Genomic DNA, 17,910 nt, shown 5'->3' with positions numbered 1-17,910 from the left:
CACGGGCAGTATTGGCACTCGTGGGAGCCGGGCAGAGTCCACCAGGCCCAGACATCAGTCCACGGGACCCTTCACGGGCCGTGGTCTTGACAATGGACCATGGTGGCGCCCGTAGAAGCTCGTCCCAGAAACCAGCCACTACTGGACCAAGGACCACGACCAGCTTGATAGTCTATGGTCCCTTTGACGGTCTGTCAGAGGTGCCGTGGTCAGCTACATCAGACTTTTAAGTCAAGGGTCGTCTGGTCTTTTCCATATGCGTTGGACCCCTAAACTACGTAGTTTTGGTCAGTTTTAGCCTAGTGACTTAATTAGAACTTACCCTAATCAATCATTCACCAAAATCGAGTGAAACTTAGAGCAAATCAGAGAGAAAAGTTGAGCAGTCCCTCAAGAACATGCAGTAAGGTTTTCTTCAATTCCAACCCCAAAATTGAAAGATTTCTCGGTGAATTTCATCACCAGGTATGTGGGATTTCACTAGTGGGTTCCTTTCACCCATTAGGTCCCTAGAATTCTGTAAGATTCTTGATTCTCTATATCATGCTAAGCCTACGGTTTCTAGAATTTCATAATTTATGTTGTGATTTAGTTGTTAGACTAATCCAAATCAGATTATCATCTTTTCGTGGAATTGTTGCTTAGTTCTTACTTGAAACTCAAAACCCTAGTTGTGTAGATTCGTTTAGTTCATGAATTACACTTTCTAGGTCAATTTATTCAGATATTCATGCCTCAATTATTAATGTTAGATTTTCAGTTAGCATGTCAGTATTACAGAACTTTAGTCATAATGTACATTAACATAATCAGTTAGGAGTAGGCTTAATACCGAGTGGACTAGGGTCAGTCACCCTCATAGTCCCAGAACTAGTGCCCCCATAGGTAAGTCCCCTCTGTGGGCATTATACATAGTGATCACGCCAGTCATGCCTCTATACCCTTGGCAAGGTATATTGGGTTCTCTCGATGGGGCATATACATCGGACTCCATATTTAGCTCATGTGGTTTTATGTCGGTTATTAGTAGCTCCCACAGACAGATTCTAGTGTATCGACCAGGTTATCAGTGACAGTTCAGTCTTCAGTTTCAGTATATTATAAACTTGGTCACTACATTTAGTTAGTTCATATTCAGCATGTTTAGCATATTTATCATGTTCAGATTATATCATTGCCTTATCGTTTTGTTTAGTTATATGTTTTATTCAGCTTTATTCTATCATGCATCCTCAGTACTTTTCAAGTACTAACGCATACTCTGCGTTACATCTTCTCATGATGTAGGTACAGGTCCTCAACATTCAGATCATGCATAGATCAGTTTCGGATCTCCAGTTCAGCAGCATCAGTGGTAAGTCCTCATATTCCGAGGACAATAAAGATGTTTCTATATTTAGTCTTTTCATTTCAGTTTTCAGTATTTACTAGAGTTAGCTGGGGGGATGTCCCAGAATCTCTAGTCAGTTAGAGGCTTTATTTCACACATAGACATATTCAGCTTCAGTGTATGAGTTTTATTTCAGTGTCTAAAACTCTTCTCAGTTATATATATTCAGATAGTATTGGGTATTCCCCATCATTTCAGTTGATCAAATATTTTAAGCTTCCACACAGTATTTCTTGTTTCAGTTTATCTTTATGTATGCTTATGATATGCCAGCACGGCTAGCTTAGGGTCACTCGTGATCGTAGATCCCATGTTTAGGCCCTGGGGTAGCTTCGAGGCGTGACAAACTTGGTATCAGAACATTCAGTTTAAGTGTCCTAGGATGTATGAAAAGCCACACTAAGTAGAGTCATTTTCATGGGTGTGAAGTGCACCACATCTAATGAGAGGGAGGCTACGAAGTGTTTTTAGGAAAACTTTACTTTCTTGATATTCTTATCGTGTGTTGGTATGATCACTCTTTCTAATCCATCATTATGCATTTTCAGATCATGCCTCCTCATAGAGCTTTCAGAATGAATGCAAATACCCACAATGCTAACGCAGCTCCTCCAGTCCCAGATCAGGAAGTTTCAAATAATGGGTTTCGAAACGCCATTCAGCTTTTGGCTCAAAGTGTTACCAACCAGATTAATCAATAGGCCCTAGTTCCTACTAACACTAATGTTAGGTCAGTTGCAGCTAGAGTTCGGGATTTTGTTAGGACGAATCCACCTGAGTTTCTAGGGTCGCAGGTTGGTGAGGATCCACAGAACTTCATTGATGAGGTCAAGAAAATCTTTGGAGTGATGCAAGTGACTGGTAATAATAGGGTAGAGTTGGCATCATACCAGCTTAAGGATGTAGCTCACATCTGGTTTACTCAATGGAAAGAAAACAGAGGTACGGATGCAATTCCTATCACTTGGGAGTATTTTAGTGAGACTTTTCTGGACAGGTTCTTCCCAAGAGGGTTAAGGGAGGAAAAACCTCAGGATTTCATGAATTTGAGGCAAGGTAGTATGTCAGTCCAAGAGTACAGATTCAAGTTCACCCAACTCTCCAAGTATGCTTCTCACATGGTTGCTAATCCAAGGGCACAAATGAACAAGTTTATGTATGGGGTGTCTGACTTAGTGAAAATAGAGTGCTAAAATGCTATGTTGCCGGACGATATGAATATATCTAGGCTTATGACTTATGCTTAGCATGTTAAGGGAGACAAGCTTAGGGAACAGGCCAAGGATAACTAGAAGACTAGAACAGGCAACTATGATTACTCTTAGCAGAAATCAGGTGGTGGAAATCGCTCGTAGTTTCAGCAGAAATCTTCAGCTCCAGCACCTTCAACAGCTAGTGCTCCATCCTCCAGATTTCGACAGGGTTAGAAAGGTGGGGCATCAGGCTCTAAGTCTCAGGGGAGTGTCTAGGTACTAGAACCTACCCAACTTGTCCTAAGTGCGATAACAAACATCCGGGAGAGTGTCTTGAAAAAGAGGAAGGGTGTTTTGGATGTGGTCAGTCTCGTCACAGGTTGAGAGATTTTCGTTCTTCTAAACAAAGTCAAGGAGGTAATAATAGTTAGGCTCAATCTACAGCTCCAGCAGGTCGCCCAACTCAGCAGGGTGCTTCATTTGGTACAGGTGGCGGTCAGCACCAGAACAGGTTATATGTTCTCTAGGCTCACTAGGACATGGAAGATTCTCCTGATATGGTCATTGGTACGTTACGAGCCTTTCATTTAGATGTTTATACTTTGTTAGATCCAGGGGCTACTCTTTCCTTTGTAACATATAGCAATAAACTTTGGTGTCAGACCAGAAACTCTCTCCAAACCCTTCTCAATCTCTACTCTAGTTGGTGACCTAGTTATAGCTAGACGGGTATACAGAAATTGCCCTATCACAGTTTCTCAGAAAGTCACCTCAGCAGATCTAGCAAAGTTAGAAATGGTAGACTTTGATGTCATCCTAGGCATGGATTGGTTACATTCATATTATGTCTCGGTTGATTGTAGAACTACGATCATTCGTTTTCAGTTTCCAGATGAGCCAATCCTGGAATGGAAGGTAGTAGCTCAGTGCCTATGGGTCAATTCATTTCTTACCTTATGGCCAAGAAGATGATTTCTAAGGGTTTTCTCTATCATCTAGTTCGAGTTAAGGATTCAAGCTCTGAAACCCCAACTCTTGAGTCAGTTCCAGTAGTTTATGAGTTCCCAAAAGTATTTCCAGAAGATCCTTCTGGAACTCCTCCCTAAAGGGAAATCGACTTTGAAATTGATTTCCTTCTAGATACCCAACATATTTCTATTCCTCCTTACAAAATGGCTCCAGTTGAGAATTGAAATAGCAGTTAAAAGACCTTCTAGATAAGGACTTCATCAGACCTAGTATTTCCCCATGGGGTGCACCAGTGTTGTTCGTGAAAAAGAAAGATCCTTCTCTCAGGATGTGCATTGACTATGGAAAGTTGAACAAAGTCACAATCAAGAATAAGTACCCTATTCCAAGGATTGATGACCTATTTGACCAATTTCAAAGTGCTAGTCATTTATCAAAGATAGACCTCAGATCTGGTTACCATCAACTCACAGTCAGAGATAGTGACATTTCGAAAACAACCTTCAAAACTATGGTCATTATGAAATTGCAGTTATGTCATTTGGACTAACCAATGCTCCAACAACTTTCATGGATTTGATGAACAGGGTGTTCAAGAAGTATTTGGACTTGTTCATTATCATCTTTATTGATGACATCTTCATTTACTCTAGGAATGAGAAAGAACATGTGACTCATTTGAGGGTTGTCTTGCAAACGCTCAAAGACCGTCAGTTATTCGCTAAGTGAGAAAATATGAGTTTTGGTTACAATCATTGCTTTCCTTGGTAATATAGTGTCTAGCGAAGGGATCCGATTGGATTCTCAGAAAATAGAAGTAGTGAAACAATGGCCCAGGCCTACCTCTCCTACAGATATCTGAAGTTTTTTGGGTTTGGCGGATTATTACAAAAGGCTCATGGAAGGAATTCATCCATAACTTCTCCATTGACTAAGTTAATTCAGAAAAAGGTTAAGTTTCAGTGGTCAGATGAGTGTGAGAAGAGCTTCACATAACTAAAAACTAGGTTGACTACAACTCTTGTTTTGACTTTACCAGAGAGTTCAGACGGTTATGTTATCTATTGCGATGAATCTAGAGTCGGCCTAGGTTGTGTGTTGATTTAGAGAGGTAAGGTTATAGCGTATGCTTCTAAACAGTTTAAGGTGCATGAGAAGAACTATCCAACTCATAACCTCGAGCTTGCAACAATGGTTTTGGGTGAGGAAGAGCATTCCGACCATCTTCATATTATTTTCTGGGTGTTCTTGGGAAACAAAGGTTGTATGCAAAATTTTCTAAGTATGAATTTTGGTTGACTTCAGTTGCATTTTTGGGGTGTAGTTTCAAAAGAAAGGGTAATGGTAGATCCCCAAAAGATTGAGGCGGTTAAGGATTGGATTCGGCCTAGCTCTGTGATGGAAGTTAGGAGTTTTGTGGGGCTTGCTAGCTACTATCATCGATTTGTGAAGAACTGTGTTTCTATTGCCACTCACTTGACAAATTTGATCGAAAATGAGGTACCCTTTGAATGGACTAAAAAGTGTGATGAGAGCTTTCAAAAGCTCAAGACTCTTTTGACCACCGCACCTATCCTAGCACTACCGATGGAAGGTAATGATTTTGTTATTTATTGTGATGCTTCCCATTCAGGTTTCGGTGTTGTGTTAATGCACGATAAAAATGTCATGTCTTATGCATCGTGACAATTGAATGTGCATGAGAGGAATTACCCAACGCATGATCTGGAGTTGGCAGCGGTAGTGTTTGCTCTTAAGATCTAACGACATTACCTCTATGGTGTCAAGTGTGTGGTATTTACTGATCATCGCAGTTTGTAGCATGTGTTCACTCAAAAGGATCTAAATTTGAGACAGTGAAGGTGGATGGAGTTACTCAAGGATTATGATGTGACCATTCAATACCATCCGGGAAAGGTGAATGTAGTGGCAAACACTTTGAGTCGAAAAGCAGTGTGTATGGGGAGTCTAGCTTGCTTGAGTGTATCCAAGCGACCTTTGGCTAAGGAAATTCAGACATTGGAGTCTAAGTTCATGCAGTTAGGCATTGCAGAGAAAGGTGGGGTGTTAGGCCATGTTTAGTGAGGAGATCAAGGCCAAACAGTTTGAGGATGGAAATTTGAATGAGCTTAAGAAGAAGAATGTGAACGGTAAGGCACAAGAGACCACTCTTGATGCAGAAGGTGTGCTCAGTTTTTAAGGAAAGATTTGTGTTCCTCGAGTTGATGACTTGATTCAAAAATTGTTGACAGAATCCCATGGTTCGCGATATTCCATTCATCCGGGTGTGGCCAAAATGTACCGAGATTTGAAGCGAATTTATTAGTGGTCGGGCATCCACAGACGGACGGGCAGTCGGAGAGGACTATTCAAGTGTTACAGGACATGTTGAGGGCATGTGTGATTGACTTTGGAGGGCATTGGGATAAGTTCCTACCTTTGTGTGAGTTCTCCTATAATAATAGTTATCACTCCAGCATAGATATGGCACCGCTTGAGGCACTTTATGAGACGGGATGTAGAATACCCATAGGATGGTTCGAGGCTGGAGATGTGAAACCTTTGGGGGTTGATTTAGTAAAGGATGAGGAGTATTCAAGCTAAACTTTTAGCAGCCCAGAGTAGGCAGAGGAAGTATGCAGAACATAAGGTAAGAGACATGACATTTCAGACTAGTGAGAATGTTCTTCTTAAGGTATCGCCCATGAAAAGGGTGATGTGATTTGGCAAGAAGGGAAAGCTAAGTTCGCGATACATTGGTCCAGTTGAGGTTCTTAAATGTGTATGGCCAGTGACTATAAATTGGCTTTACCTCCTAATTTATCGGGAGTCCATTCGGTATTTCATGTGTCTATGTTGAAAATATATCATGGTGATGGGGATTACATCATAAAAAGGGACTTAATTGTGTTAGACAAAGACCTTCAGTATGAGGAGGAACTGATTGCAATTCTTGATCGTGATGTCTGGAAGCTGAGGACCCAGAGATTAAGTCCGTGAAAGTTCAATGGAAGCATGGTCCAGTTGAGAAAGATACTTGGGAAATCGAGAAGTACATGCGAGACAAATATTTTAAATATTATATTACCTTATATAGTAGGCTGAATCATAGAAGAGATCTATAAGAATCATAGGAGTGATCTATCAGATATTTTCTTACCTTTGGTAGAGCTATTTTCGTGTGTGTGTATATACATGTAATGCCTGATATAATGAAATAAGAACTTCTGTTAAATTACAAGCAGCTTTGTTTGAGCAGGAGGAACGTTAGAAGACACATTTTTAGTTAACAACACAATAACATCAAGAACTTCCTTATGGTGTTCTAATCTTGGTGGAGCGGTCATATAGATGAGCCACTCTTCCCATTCCTGTCCCTGAGTGGGAGAAGTGTCGAGAGAGGGAAAAATGATATGTCTTTAGAGGAAACCACGTCTATTGATACAATATATATGTTAAGAGTTGGAGTGTAGCACTGATAACCCTTCTATAAGCAAGAATATCCCCAAAAAGACACTCCAAGGCCTTTGGATCTAGTTCAGTAACATGTGATCGCAAATCACGAAGATAACAAGTATTCCCAAACACCCTTGGTTCTAATGAAAATAATGGCTTAATAGGAAAGAGAACACCATAGGGAATATCACCATCAAACACAGTGGTCGGCATTCGATTAATTAAAAAGCGAGTTGTGGAAACCGCATACGCCCAAAATTGCTTAAGTACCTTCATTTAAAATAACAAAGCACGAGCAGTCTAAAACAAATATCTATTTTTTCTCTCTGCCACTCCATTTTGAGAGGGTGTATCCACACACGAAGATTGATGAAGAATACTATATTGATTCATGTTGTTCTGAAATGATGTTGACATGAATTCTTTAGCATTGTCACTCCTCAATATATGTACAGAAGCATCAAACTGTGTCTTAATCTCAACACAAAAATTGGAGAAATGGGAGAATACTTTGGAAGGTTTTTCATAAAGTAAATCCATGTCATTCGAGAAAAATCATCCACAAAAGTAACAAAATATCTAAACCCAACTTTAGATACAATAGGGCATGGCCCCCTAACATCTAAATGAACTAAATCGAAAGCAAAACCAACTCACTTATTATTTCTAGGACTTAATGAGCTTCTATGTGTTTTGCAAAATGACATAACTCACAATATATTCAAGATACATTATGAAACTGAGGACATAATTTCTTTAAAATAAGAAGAGAAGGATGCCTCAAATGACAATGTGCTTCGAATAACAAGACGATACCAGAGCAAGCAACTAATGGGGGCACCCATTCATCAAGTATGTAGAGACAGTCTGATACATGTCCTTTACCAACAATATTTTTTGTCATAAGATCTTGAAAAAGACAATAATCGGGAAATAAGGAGACAAAACATTCTAGGTATTTGGTAAGCTTACTCACAGAAATTAGATTAAAGGCAAGACTAAGTAAGCTTATCACAGAGGACAAAGTAATAAATGAAGTGGGTTTAACGGTCCCAAATCCTTCAACGGTATAACTAGATCTGTTAGCTATGGTAACAGAGGATGGCGCTTTATGTGATCGGAATTTAGAAAAAAAATTGGGATTATCTGTCATGTGATTTGTAGCACCCGAATCAATGATCTAATTGCCTGAGAAGGAAATGATACATTTGTTACCTAACTTAGCAAGGGCAGGGCTTGGAGTGATTTCATTCATTGATTCCTCATACTTTGTAAGTTTGGCATACTCATCGGCAAAGATTGTAACCGTTGAGGGTGAATTAGAAGTGGCAAAAATAGCGTCAGTCTAAATCTATTGGTTGTGAATCTGTAATTTTTTACAATTCGCTTCATATGCCCAAGTTCCTTACATTAGCGACAAGTATTGTCATTGTTCCATCTCCCAGCATATATTATTGTCTTCTGTGGTTATTGTTCCATCTCCCAACACTATTGTTGTTGCTCTACCTTCCTACATCATCGTTATGATTCCATTTCCTTGCATCATTGTTGTTATTCGATCTCGCTGCATTATTTTTTTCTCCTCTTCCTCCTCCTTTTGCAACAAGCACATTGGTCTACTGATTAGATGAAGTATTCTCTATGCACAACACCCCACTAAAAACATCTTTGATAGAAGTGATCTTAGAACTGAAGAGAATCTGTGATTTAGCAGTCTCAAACTCAGAGGAGAGTCTAGCTAAAAATCTCATTATCGCCATTTATTCCCTCTAAGCTTGATGCACCTCAATATCACTACTGAATGGTAGAAGCATATTTAGTTCTTCATAGGTTTTCTTGAACTCCATGAAGTAATGTAGTGAGTGATTTAGCATCCTTCTCAGAACAATAGAAATCCTTACAAATATCATAAATTTGAGATAAGTTACCTTTGCTAGAATATAAATACTCAAACTAATCCATTAATTCTTTCATAAACTTATTGTGATTAACAAAACCAACTACTTCATTATCAATAGAGTTTATGATTTGCAAGATAGTCTAGCATCATCTATAAGCCAAACCTTTTTAGTATCATCAGTTGAAGGATCTTGGAAAAGATGGCTATCTTTATCAACACTAAGCAAGTAGACCTTGATTTTTCTACTCCACTCAAAATAATTAGACTCATTCAGTTTAGAATTTGTAACTTTGGATAAGGCTAGAACAATTCCAGTCAGGACAGATTTTTCCTTGGACAATTTAACTAATGTTTAGCCAAGAAATTGATTACGAAGAGCAAACAATCAAGAAACTATCACCAAACTATCGATAAGAGCAATTAATAGACACCAGAACTGAACCAAGTTGTCAGAAAAGTGAAGGCAAAAACAAATCTGGACATAGATTTAACACTAGAAAACAATCTGGAATACGTTGGAACTGATGAGACAATGCTGGGACAACAAGCACAGATATACTCTGCCAAACCCAAGAAACCGAAACCTTTTCCCAAGATTCTAGAAAAAGTTTCAAATTTTTTGAACCAAAACCTTGAGCCCTAGTGGCTCGAATACCATATAATTTAACAGAAGTTTTTGTGTCAATATATCAGGCATTATATGTATATATACACCAGAAAGTAGCTCTACCAAAGGTAAGAAAATATCATACAGATCTCTCATATGATTCTTACAGATCTCTTCTATGATTCAGCCTACTATATAAGGTAATATAATATTTATAATATTTTGTTGCATAAACTAAAAGTTACTTTAGTTTTGCATAAATGGAAATATGTATTCAAGTGATTGTTACATGGCAACTTTTTTTGAATTAAAATACAGAGTGCATACTATATACAATAAACTATTCAAATGATGTGTGTGTTTAATACATATATGGTGATAGTTTATGTAGGAAAAAAAACAACTGATAATGGAAGTGTGACTTTGACCATTACTTTAATTTTTTGAAAATAGATGTCCACTTTTACCGTCAATAGTTATTAATAAATTGGACCTTCACCAACAAGATGAAACAAAAGTTCAGGTAATCAACCAACTGAACTATTAAGATTTATTCTCTTTAATCCATAGTAAGTGAATTGTTAGAATTTTTTTTTGTAGTTCAAAATGAGTGAATTTTTAAAAGTTCAAGATAATTATTAGTAGGATTTTTGTTTCCATATTTATCCTTTCTTTTAATGATGTTATTAACTACTTTACATTTGTTAAGAGAATAGTTTAGGAATAATAATTAATAAAATAGTCTTTAATATTTGTCCTTAAATATTTTTGTTTAAGAGGAGAGTTATATCCTAACAATTCACTTAATATATAGACTAGAGGAAGTACCATTCATTTCCCCAATACATTTGTCAAAATATTAAATTAATTATATTCAAAGAATGATACAATATAATTACTCTTTTAATTATTGCTCGTTAAGGAATGTGACAGGTCTGTACCAACTCACACATGAAGCGAGTATAAAAGTTTTTGAATACTAAAAAAACTCTTATTATTACAGCCTTTGCATTTCACAAGGTTTTAGGGTTTTGATTGTTCCTTTTCCTTGCTTTTGAATTTTAAATTTTTTGTGTTCGTGTAGGATTAGCAGGAGAACGAGTTTAGTCAAGTCCTTAATCTCTCAGGTATGTTCTCAAATTCAATCAGAGCTTTATGTTAATTGATATATTTTTCCTCAATATATATGATAATGATTTATACTTAAAAAATAATGTTTTTTTTTCTTGAAGTAGGTAAATATACTCATTTGTGTTAGAAGCCAATTATCGTCTTTTTTACTCCATGTTAATTTCATGTTCTCCTTGATTGTATCAATGGTATTAGATCCATCCATCACCCATCGGGCCATGGAGGCGCCTGACCACCTAACTAGAAAAGGACTACCTGAGAAAAAGCTACCTACTTGTGGTAGAGTGAAAGCTAGCCGTCGAGGCTCTCCCACCTTAATTTCTAGCTTTTGGGTTGTGGTTAAGTGGTTTTAGAGTTCCAAAATTTATTTCTATATATATATATATATGGTCTTGGAAAATCGATAACTTTTGAGTCGACGAGTTGGCAGATGCAATTATAGCATTGGCTGATAGAGATTCAAAAAATAAATTTTCAGATAAATACTAGAATGTACACCTAAGATTTGAATATATAATCTAAAAAAGATTTTGAACCCCATTGGCCACTACACTAGTATCTTCCCTTATGCCAAGGGGATTCAACAATTTACACATAACTAGAAAGATTAGGTTTGTCATAACTGCACAGTATAATTTTTCAGTGAAGGGGATCCAATTAACTACATTGCCAGTAACTAGTTCTGCCACTAAATAAAAGTCCTAACTCTAACTACTTATTCTAAATGGAACTATCCCCTATAAATAGTAAGTTTAATTAAATATATAGTTGAGCTAATTGTTTTCTTCTAAAATTAGGGGTGAAGTAAATTCAAAACATAGCATTAATGGGGGAAACCGACAAAGTGTTGTATAAATTCAAATGTTTATGTTAAGCATGTTGCATTATACACAAGCATTCTGCTGGTCAGGTTGCCAATACTTGTAGTTCTTACATTTATCTTGAAGTATAGTTTTTACAGCCAAAAACGGTTTGCTTTCTGATGTGGACTTCTGACATTTCTTTTTCATTTTTCTATGGTTTCAGACTTTCATTGGTATCAACAGAGTTAGAAATTTCCAGCTAAATGTCAGCCAAGGAGGGGGTTGGGGAGAGTCTTGCACTTGTTGTATATAATGGGAGTGCATCTACAATCAATGAAATTGGGCTTCAACTTTATCCGGTTTCTGAGTATGACTCTGGTGAAGGTTTACCATATGCTCCTGTGGATTGGCCAAATGTTGGAGATAAGTGGGGCTGGAGGACAGGGAAAAGAGTTACAAATTTAGGCAACTTCAAAGATAGATATTTGTATCTTCCGGAGCGTTTTCAGGCACCAAAAGATGGAAAGAAAAATGCTTTTCGAAGTAAGACTTCAGTTAAAAAGTATCTCCAATCTGAGTATCCTGGTATGGATATCGACCAATTCTTTACCTCATTCAGTTGGACGATTCCTTCAAAGCTGTCGCCAAGCTCAAAAGGTTAGCTTCGACAAGGCTCTTCGGTATATAGCATGTAGAAGTTTATTCAGTTTTTTGCATCATCAATTAAAAGAAACAGCACTTACCACATGGCTAACTGTGTATACTAAACTTCCAAATAAATTTAATGCACTTGAAATAGCAGTTGTGTGTAAGGACTGATTCTAAATTACCCGTCTCACCCCTTGGCCTTTACATATGTATCCTTGTCCATGGACTTTGTTCCATCCCTAATCTTTACGGAGTACTTTATTTGTTTCCTTTTCTGTTAAATGTGAATGTTATCATACCAGTTACAAGTTCTTGCAATTTACCAAACAAAATGTGAAAATTTGTATAATGTTGCTAGGAGTAAACTTTGTTATGTTCTTATATTTAATAGGAGTATTTAATATTTCTAATACTTATTGAAAAGTATTTTGAATATCCATTAATTCCATTAATTATTCAAGAGAACAATGGATGTAGCTCATTATCTAACAACTCTACCTACAGGTAGTATAGATATATGTTGGCTAAGCTTTGAGGTTGCTCATTTTACGTTAGAAATTATTAGGGAAGTCATTGACATCCATTTTTGGTCGAATTGTGTATTATAGGAATCAAAATATATAAAAGTGTAAACACAAATGTGTTGTTCGTACTAAAAAAATATTTGGAATGGTTGTTGTATTTTGGAGAATGTTAACTGTTTTATAATGTTTAATTATTCACAACAGAAAAATACCCAATGTAATCCAACAAAATGGGACTTGAAGAGGGTAAAGTGTACGTTGACCTTACTCCTACCTATCTACCTTAGCTCGAGAGAAAACACAGTCAAAAGTAGTATAGAAAAAGAAATAACATAAATGAAAAAGTTATAGCAAGATACTATAGACAATCTTACAAATCAACATGAACAAAAGTCAAAACAAGGTAAAACAATAATTGAACTACAAAAAGAAATGAATAATAACCAAACTCAAAGCTGGAAGAAGAGAAATAGTGGGAATTTTGAAGTTATATCCAATTTCATTCACAAGGTTAAATTGAAATGCATTGTATCTCTATTGATGCGGAAGTATCGTGGATTAACTAGCACACAATCACAAACAAAGAAAAAATAGAGAAGAAGGATAACATAAGGATTTAATGAAGTTCGGTTAGGCCTACTCCTCTGAACAAAAGCATAGACTGTTTTCCACTATGAAAGAAAAGAAGAAGCTTACAATACTTTTAGGGGTCGTTTGGTGTGAGGGAGAAATATAACTAGTGATAGGATAAGAAAATAGTGATGGGATAAAACAATTGTATCTTATTTGCTTTCCATGTTTGGAATAACTTATCCCACCATTTATATCATAGTTATAGGATAAGTTATCCCAGGATAGCTAACCCAGGATAACTAATCTTGGGATAACTTGTTCCCAACCAAACGAAGCCCTTAGGACTACATTGTGTATCATGTCTTAGAATCCCCAACTATATCCCCTATATATAAATCCCAAGTGGCCCCAAACCTATAAGGAAAAGGTTTTCCCAATCCTATAAGAACAATATTTCCCTTTTCCAAATCTATTAGGACAAAGGGTCTTCTAATTAAACTAATAGGAATTATAGTTTCCTAAAATAAACAAGAGAATAATTCAAGACATAATTAACAAATCTTCCTTTTGGCTTGAATTCCTTTCATCAATTGAAATAGCACATATTTGCCTTACTCCCAACCCTCCAAAGGGCTTACTAAGTACAACTCACACCAATCAAGTCTAGGCAATGCCTAAAATTATTGGTCCGGATTGTCTTGGTCATCATATCTCTTGTATTATTATGTCTAGACACATTCTTTACATCAACAACCCCTTTAGATAAAAACATCTCAAATAATATGATGTTTGACTACCTTTTGTCCCCTTGGCAATGAACCAAGCTTCCATGTTTGATTCTTTTGAAGAGACTCAATCTTTTCACCCATAGCACCAACCCATCGATCTACTTTTGAACTAGAAATAGCTTCTTTATAGCTATTAGGCCCATGCACGTCAATGGTCTCTGCAACTGATAAAGCAAATTCTATAAAATTTCCATATCTAAAAAGGTTTTCAGTAACCACGTTTGCAAATCTTTTTCGTTGGTTGATCACTCTATTTTTCCTACCTATTGCGATGCTATATGATTGTTGTTGTATAGGTGCATCATCATTATCATCTTGATTAATGTCTTGCACCTCCTCCACTATTGAACTATTGGGATGAGCTAGTAAAGATTCATCTTCTAGCTCAATGCGGTCACTAACACCGTGATTTGTTTCTGCTATTGCGTTTTCCTTCTAACTGTCTATTGAGGCATATTCATTGAATGTCACATCCTTGCTAATAATTAACCCAAGATTCTTTTCTTCTGTGCACTACAATCTGTAACCTTTCACTCCAGTTGCATACCCTAGAAATATGCACTTCTTTGAACTTGGCTCTAGTTTTCCATTCCTTACATAAGCATAAGCAGGACAAGCAAATATTCTTAAATTTGAATAATAAGCAGGCCAATCGGACCAAACTTCAAAGGGAGTTTTAAACTCAAAAGTTGTAGAGGGAGATCTATTGACCAAATAACAAGTTGTATTGATGACTTCAGCCCAAAAATCCTTGATAACACATTAAAGCATACTTCATGCTCTATCACAAAGTGTTATGTTCATATGTTCTACAACACTATTTTGTTGTGGTTTTCCAACACAAGTGTGGTGTCTCACTATGCCTTCTATGTTGCAAAAGTTATTGAACTCTAAGTTGCAAAATTCCAACCTATTGTCAGTTCGAAGACGTTTAACTTTTCTTTTGATTTGCCTCTCAATCATCGTCTCCCATTTAACAAATGTTGAAAATGCCTCATCTTTTGTTTTCAAGAAATACACCCTTACCATTTTTGAGTAATCGTCAATCAAAGTCATAAAGTACCTTGCACCACTTTTGGAGGGAATTATGTTTGGACCCCACAAGTCTGAATGTATATAATCTAACTTGTCTTTGGTCTTGTGTAAAGCCTTCTTGCTGAACTTCGCCCTTATTTGCTTACCAAACACACAATGCTCACAAAAATTTAAAGCTCGATTTATGTAATCATCCAACAAATTCCACTCGTTCAACAAAGACAATCCCTTGTCACTCACATGTCCAAGTCACAATAGCAACAATTGAGATTGATTCATATCACTCTTTTCAGAAGCTACAACTGCTTCCCCTTCAACTTCACTGGCTTGTAGATAACACAGTCCAGAATGAAGCTTACACTTCATGAGTACCATGGAGCCTTTACATACTTTAAGTGCTCCATTCTCTGAGTGAAACTTATACCTTGATCATCCAAAGTCGAAAGAGAAATGAAACTACTCTTCATTAAAGGAAATTGCCAAAACTCAATATTTCTGATAATGCCATCGAACATTCTCAAGTTGATCTTACCAATCCCCTCTTCCTCTAATGAATTATCATCACCTAGGTGTCAGCCCCACTCATTTGTTTGTAAGTTGCAAACTAATTCTTGTATGGGCACATGTGAAAAGTTGCACCAGAATTAAGAACCCAAGAATTTTTCCTATGATTAGAACTCACAGCAAAAACTTCCCCTACAAAATCAATATCATCAGAATTATTACCATTGTCAACAATATTTGTTGAGTAGTCAAATATTTGTTGAGTAATCAACTTTTGCTTCTCCCTTTTCTCCTTTAGTCTAGGAAAATCTATTTTTTAATGACCCTGCTCCCTTCATTCATAGTAGTTTTGCTTCCTGTCTCTAGACTTCGATCTGGCGTTAAACCTTTTTCTATTAAAATCTGTATGTTGTGTTCTTCACCCTCAATTTTGCTATCTGGAAAGTTCTTCTTCAACTCCTTAGATTTTAGTGTATTACTAACATCATCAAGTGAGATATTGTCTTTCCCATATATCAATGTATCAGCAAAAGTATCATAAGACGGTGGTAAAGAACATAACACGATTAAGTTTTGATCCTCACTTTCAATTTTGATATCCACATTCTTCAATGCATTATAATTGAATTAAACTCATCAAGGTGAGTTTTGGCCGGTGTACCTTCATTAATACGGAGATTGTATAACCTTTTTCCAAGTAGAGGCGGTTTGTCATCGATTTTTTGGAATACAAATCTTCTAGCTTCTTCCATGTCGTTGCTGCATATTTCTCTTTAGCAATTTCCTTAAGAACGCTATTTGTAATGCTCACGAATATCACACTCAAAGCCCTTCCCTTCAAGTCTGCTTGTTTTGTTTCTTTCAACACTTAAGGAAAATCCTCCTTGATTGCCTTTCACAATCCTTGTAACACCAAAGACGATCTCATTCTAATCTTCCATAGACTGAAACTAGACCCCCCCCCCCAAATCAAATTTCTCTATTTCATACTTTATTGAAGATGATGGAGACATCTTAACCCTTGATTATGTCTAGAAACCTTAACCAAGCTCCAATACCAATTGTTGCAGAAATATCATGGATTAACTAGCACACAATCACAAACAATGAAAAAATAGAGAAGAAGAATAACATAAGGATTTAATGAGGTTCGTCTAGGACTACTCCTCCCAACAAAAGCAGAGAGAGTTTTTCACTATGAAAGAAAAAAAAGAAGCTTACAATACTTAGGAATATCTTAGGACTACATTGTGTATCATGTACCATATCATAGAATCCCCAACTATATCCCATATATCATATCTTCATATCATATATCATATATTATTATAAGTGGGAACCTCCAAAGTGAAAAGTTGAATTACCATTTTACCCCTACACTAAATGAAAATGTTATAAAATATTTAATTAAATTCATCTTATATAATTAATTAAACATTTTAATCCTGAAATAAAGAAAATACTCCTTTAATAATTTGTGCAAAAAATGTAAAAATACGTTGAAATAAATGCCAAGTATCATATTGAGTACAATACAATGAATCAACCATAATTATATGCTTCTCCACATATCAATTACTAATTTAAAGAAGTTATTAGAAGTCATTTATATATGCAACGCGCATCTTAACAATTTCAAAATTGATTCTTCATATTCTTCTTTGTGTATTAGTACATTATCTATTACAATTCAGTAAGTATATATATTGTATAATATAGTCATACGCTTCAACTTTGAACATAACAACAAATTTGGATTTAATAGTTTTGGAAATTTAACTATTTTTAAAGAATAAAATATAAAGTGTCCTTTCACTTCTTCATAGCACTTATAAAGAAATTTAATGATATTTTAATGATCTTTTTCTAACTTGACTTTTGAGTTTCTATATTTCTTGGCTATAAATATCATTGCGTGCTTCACTGATTTTTCAATCTGTAAATTGTGCCATCATATATATTGTCTTAGTTTTGATGATAGCTACTTCTCTTCACTCCTTGTATCTTAATATTTGATTGATAATTTTATTGTAGATTAACTAAGATCTGCTTAGATTTCTTTTCTATGTGTTCAAGTGGAATTTTTTATTTTTGTGTTATAATATTAGTAATGAAGATGTTACACATTTGTTGATGTTCATTAATATTATGTTTGTTACTTTCACCTTTCATCAATGTTAATGACATATTCATGACAATCCTTTGAGTCCCTCAATTATATCCTATAAACTATAAAGGATGGCATTGGACATTACATTCTACACACCGGAAGAGATTTTGAATAATTGGAAGAGAATAAAGAAAGTTGCCATCTCTTATCTCTCTACATTTTTTTCTACTTTCTTCTTTCACATTGTTACTTTTAGCTTCATTTTATAATATTTTTGTT

The 17,910-nt window shown here is 36.1% G+C and overlaps 2 protein-coding genes across 4 annotated transcripts in view; one reads left to right on the top strand and one right to left on the bottom strand.

Annotated features, from left to right (window-relative positions):
- The window catches only part of LOC125874446 (uncharacterized), a 341,050-nt gene that overhangs the window by 312,651 nt on the left and 10,489 nt on the right, over nt 1-17,910 (bottom strand). The window lies entirely within an intron of this gene.
- The window catches only part of LOC125872246 (uncharacterized), a 12,520-nt gene continuing 6,322 nt past the window's right edge, over nt 11,713-17,910 (top strand). The window contains exon 1 of the mRNA XM_049552963.1: nt 11,713-12,106. Coding sequence (XP_049408920.1) covers nt 11,713-12,106 — 394 coding nt within the window. The remainder of the gene's footprint in view (nt 12,107-17,910) is intronic.

The sequence above is a fragment of the Solanum stenotomum genome, chromosome 8, assembly GCF_019186545.1.
Source record: "Solanum stenotomum isolate F172 chromosome 8, ASM1918654v1, whole genome shotgun sequence".
In the NCBI taxonomy this organism is placed as follows: Eukaryota; Viridiplantae; Streptophyta; class Magnoliopsida; order Solanales; family Solanaceae; genus Solanum; species Solanum stenotomum.
Note: the sequence above shows the minus strand (reverse complement) of the source record. Positions and strands in the feature narration are given on the sequence as shown.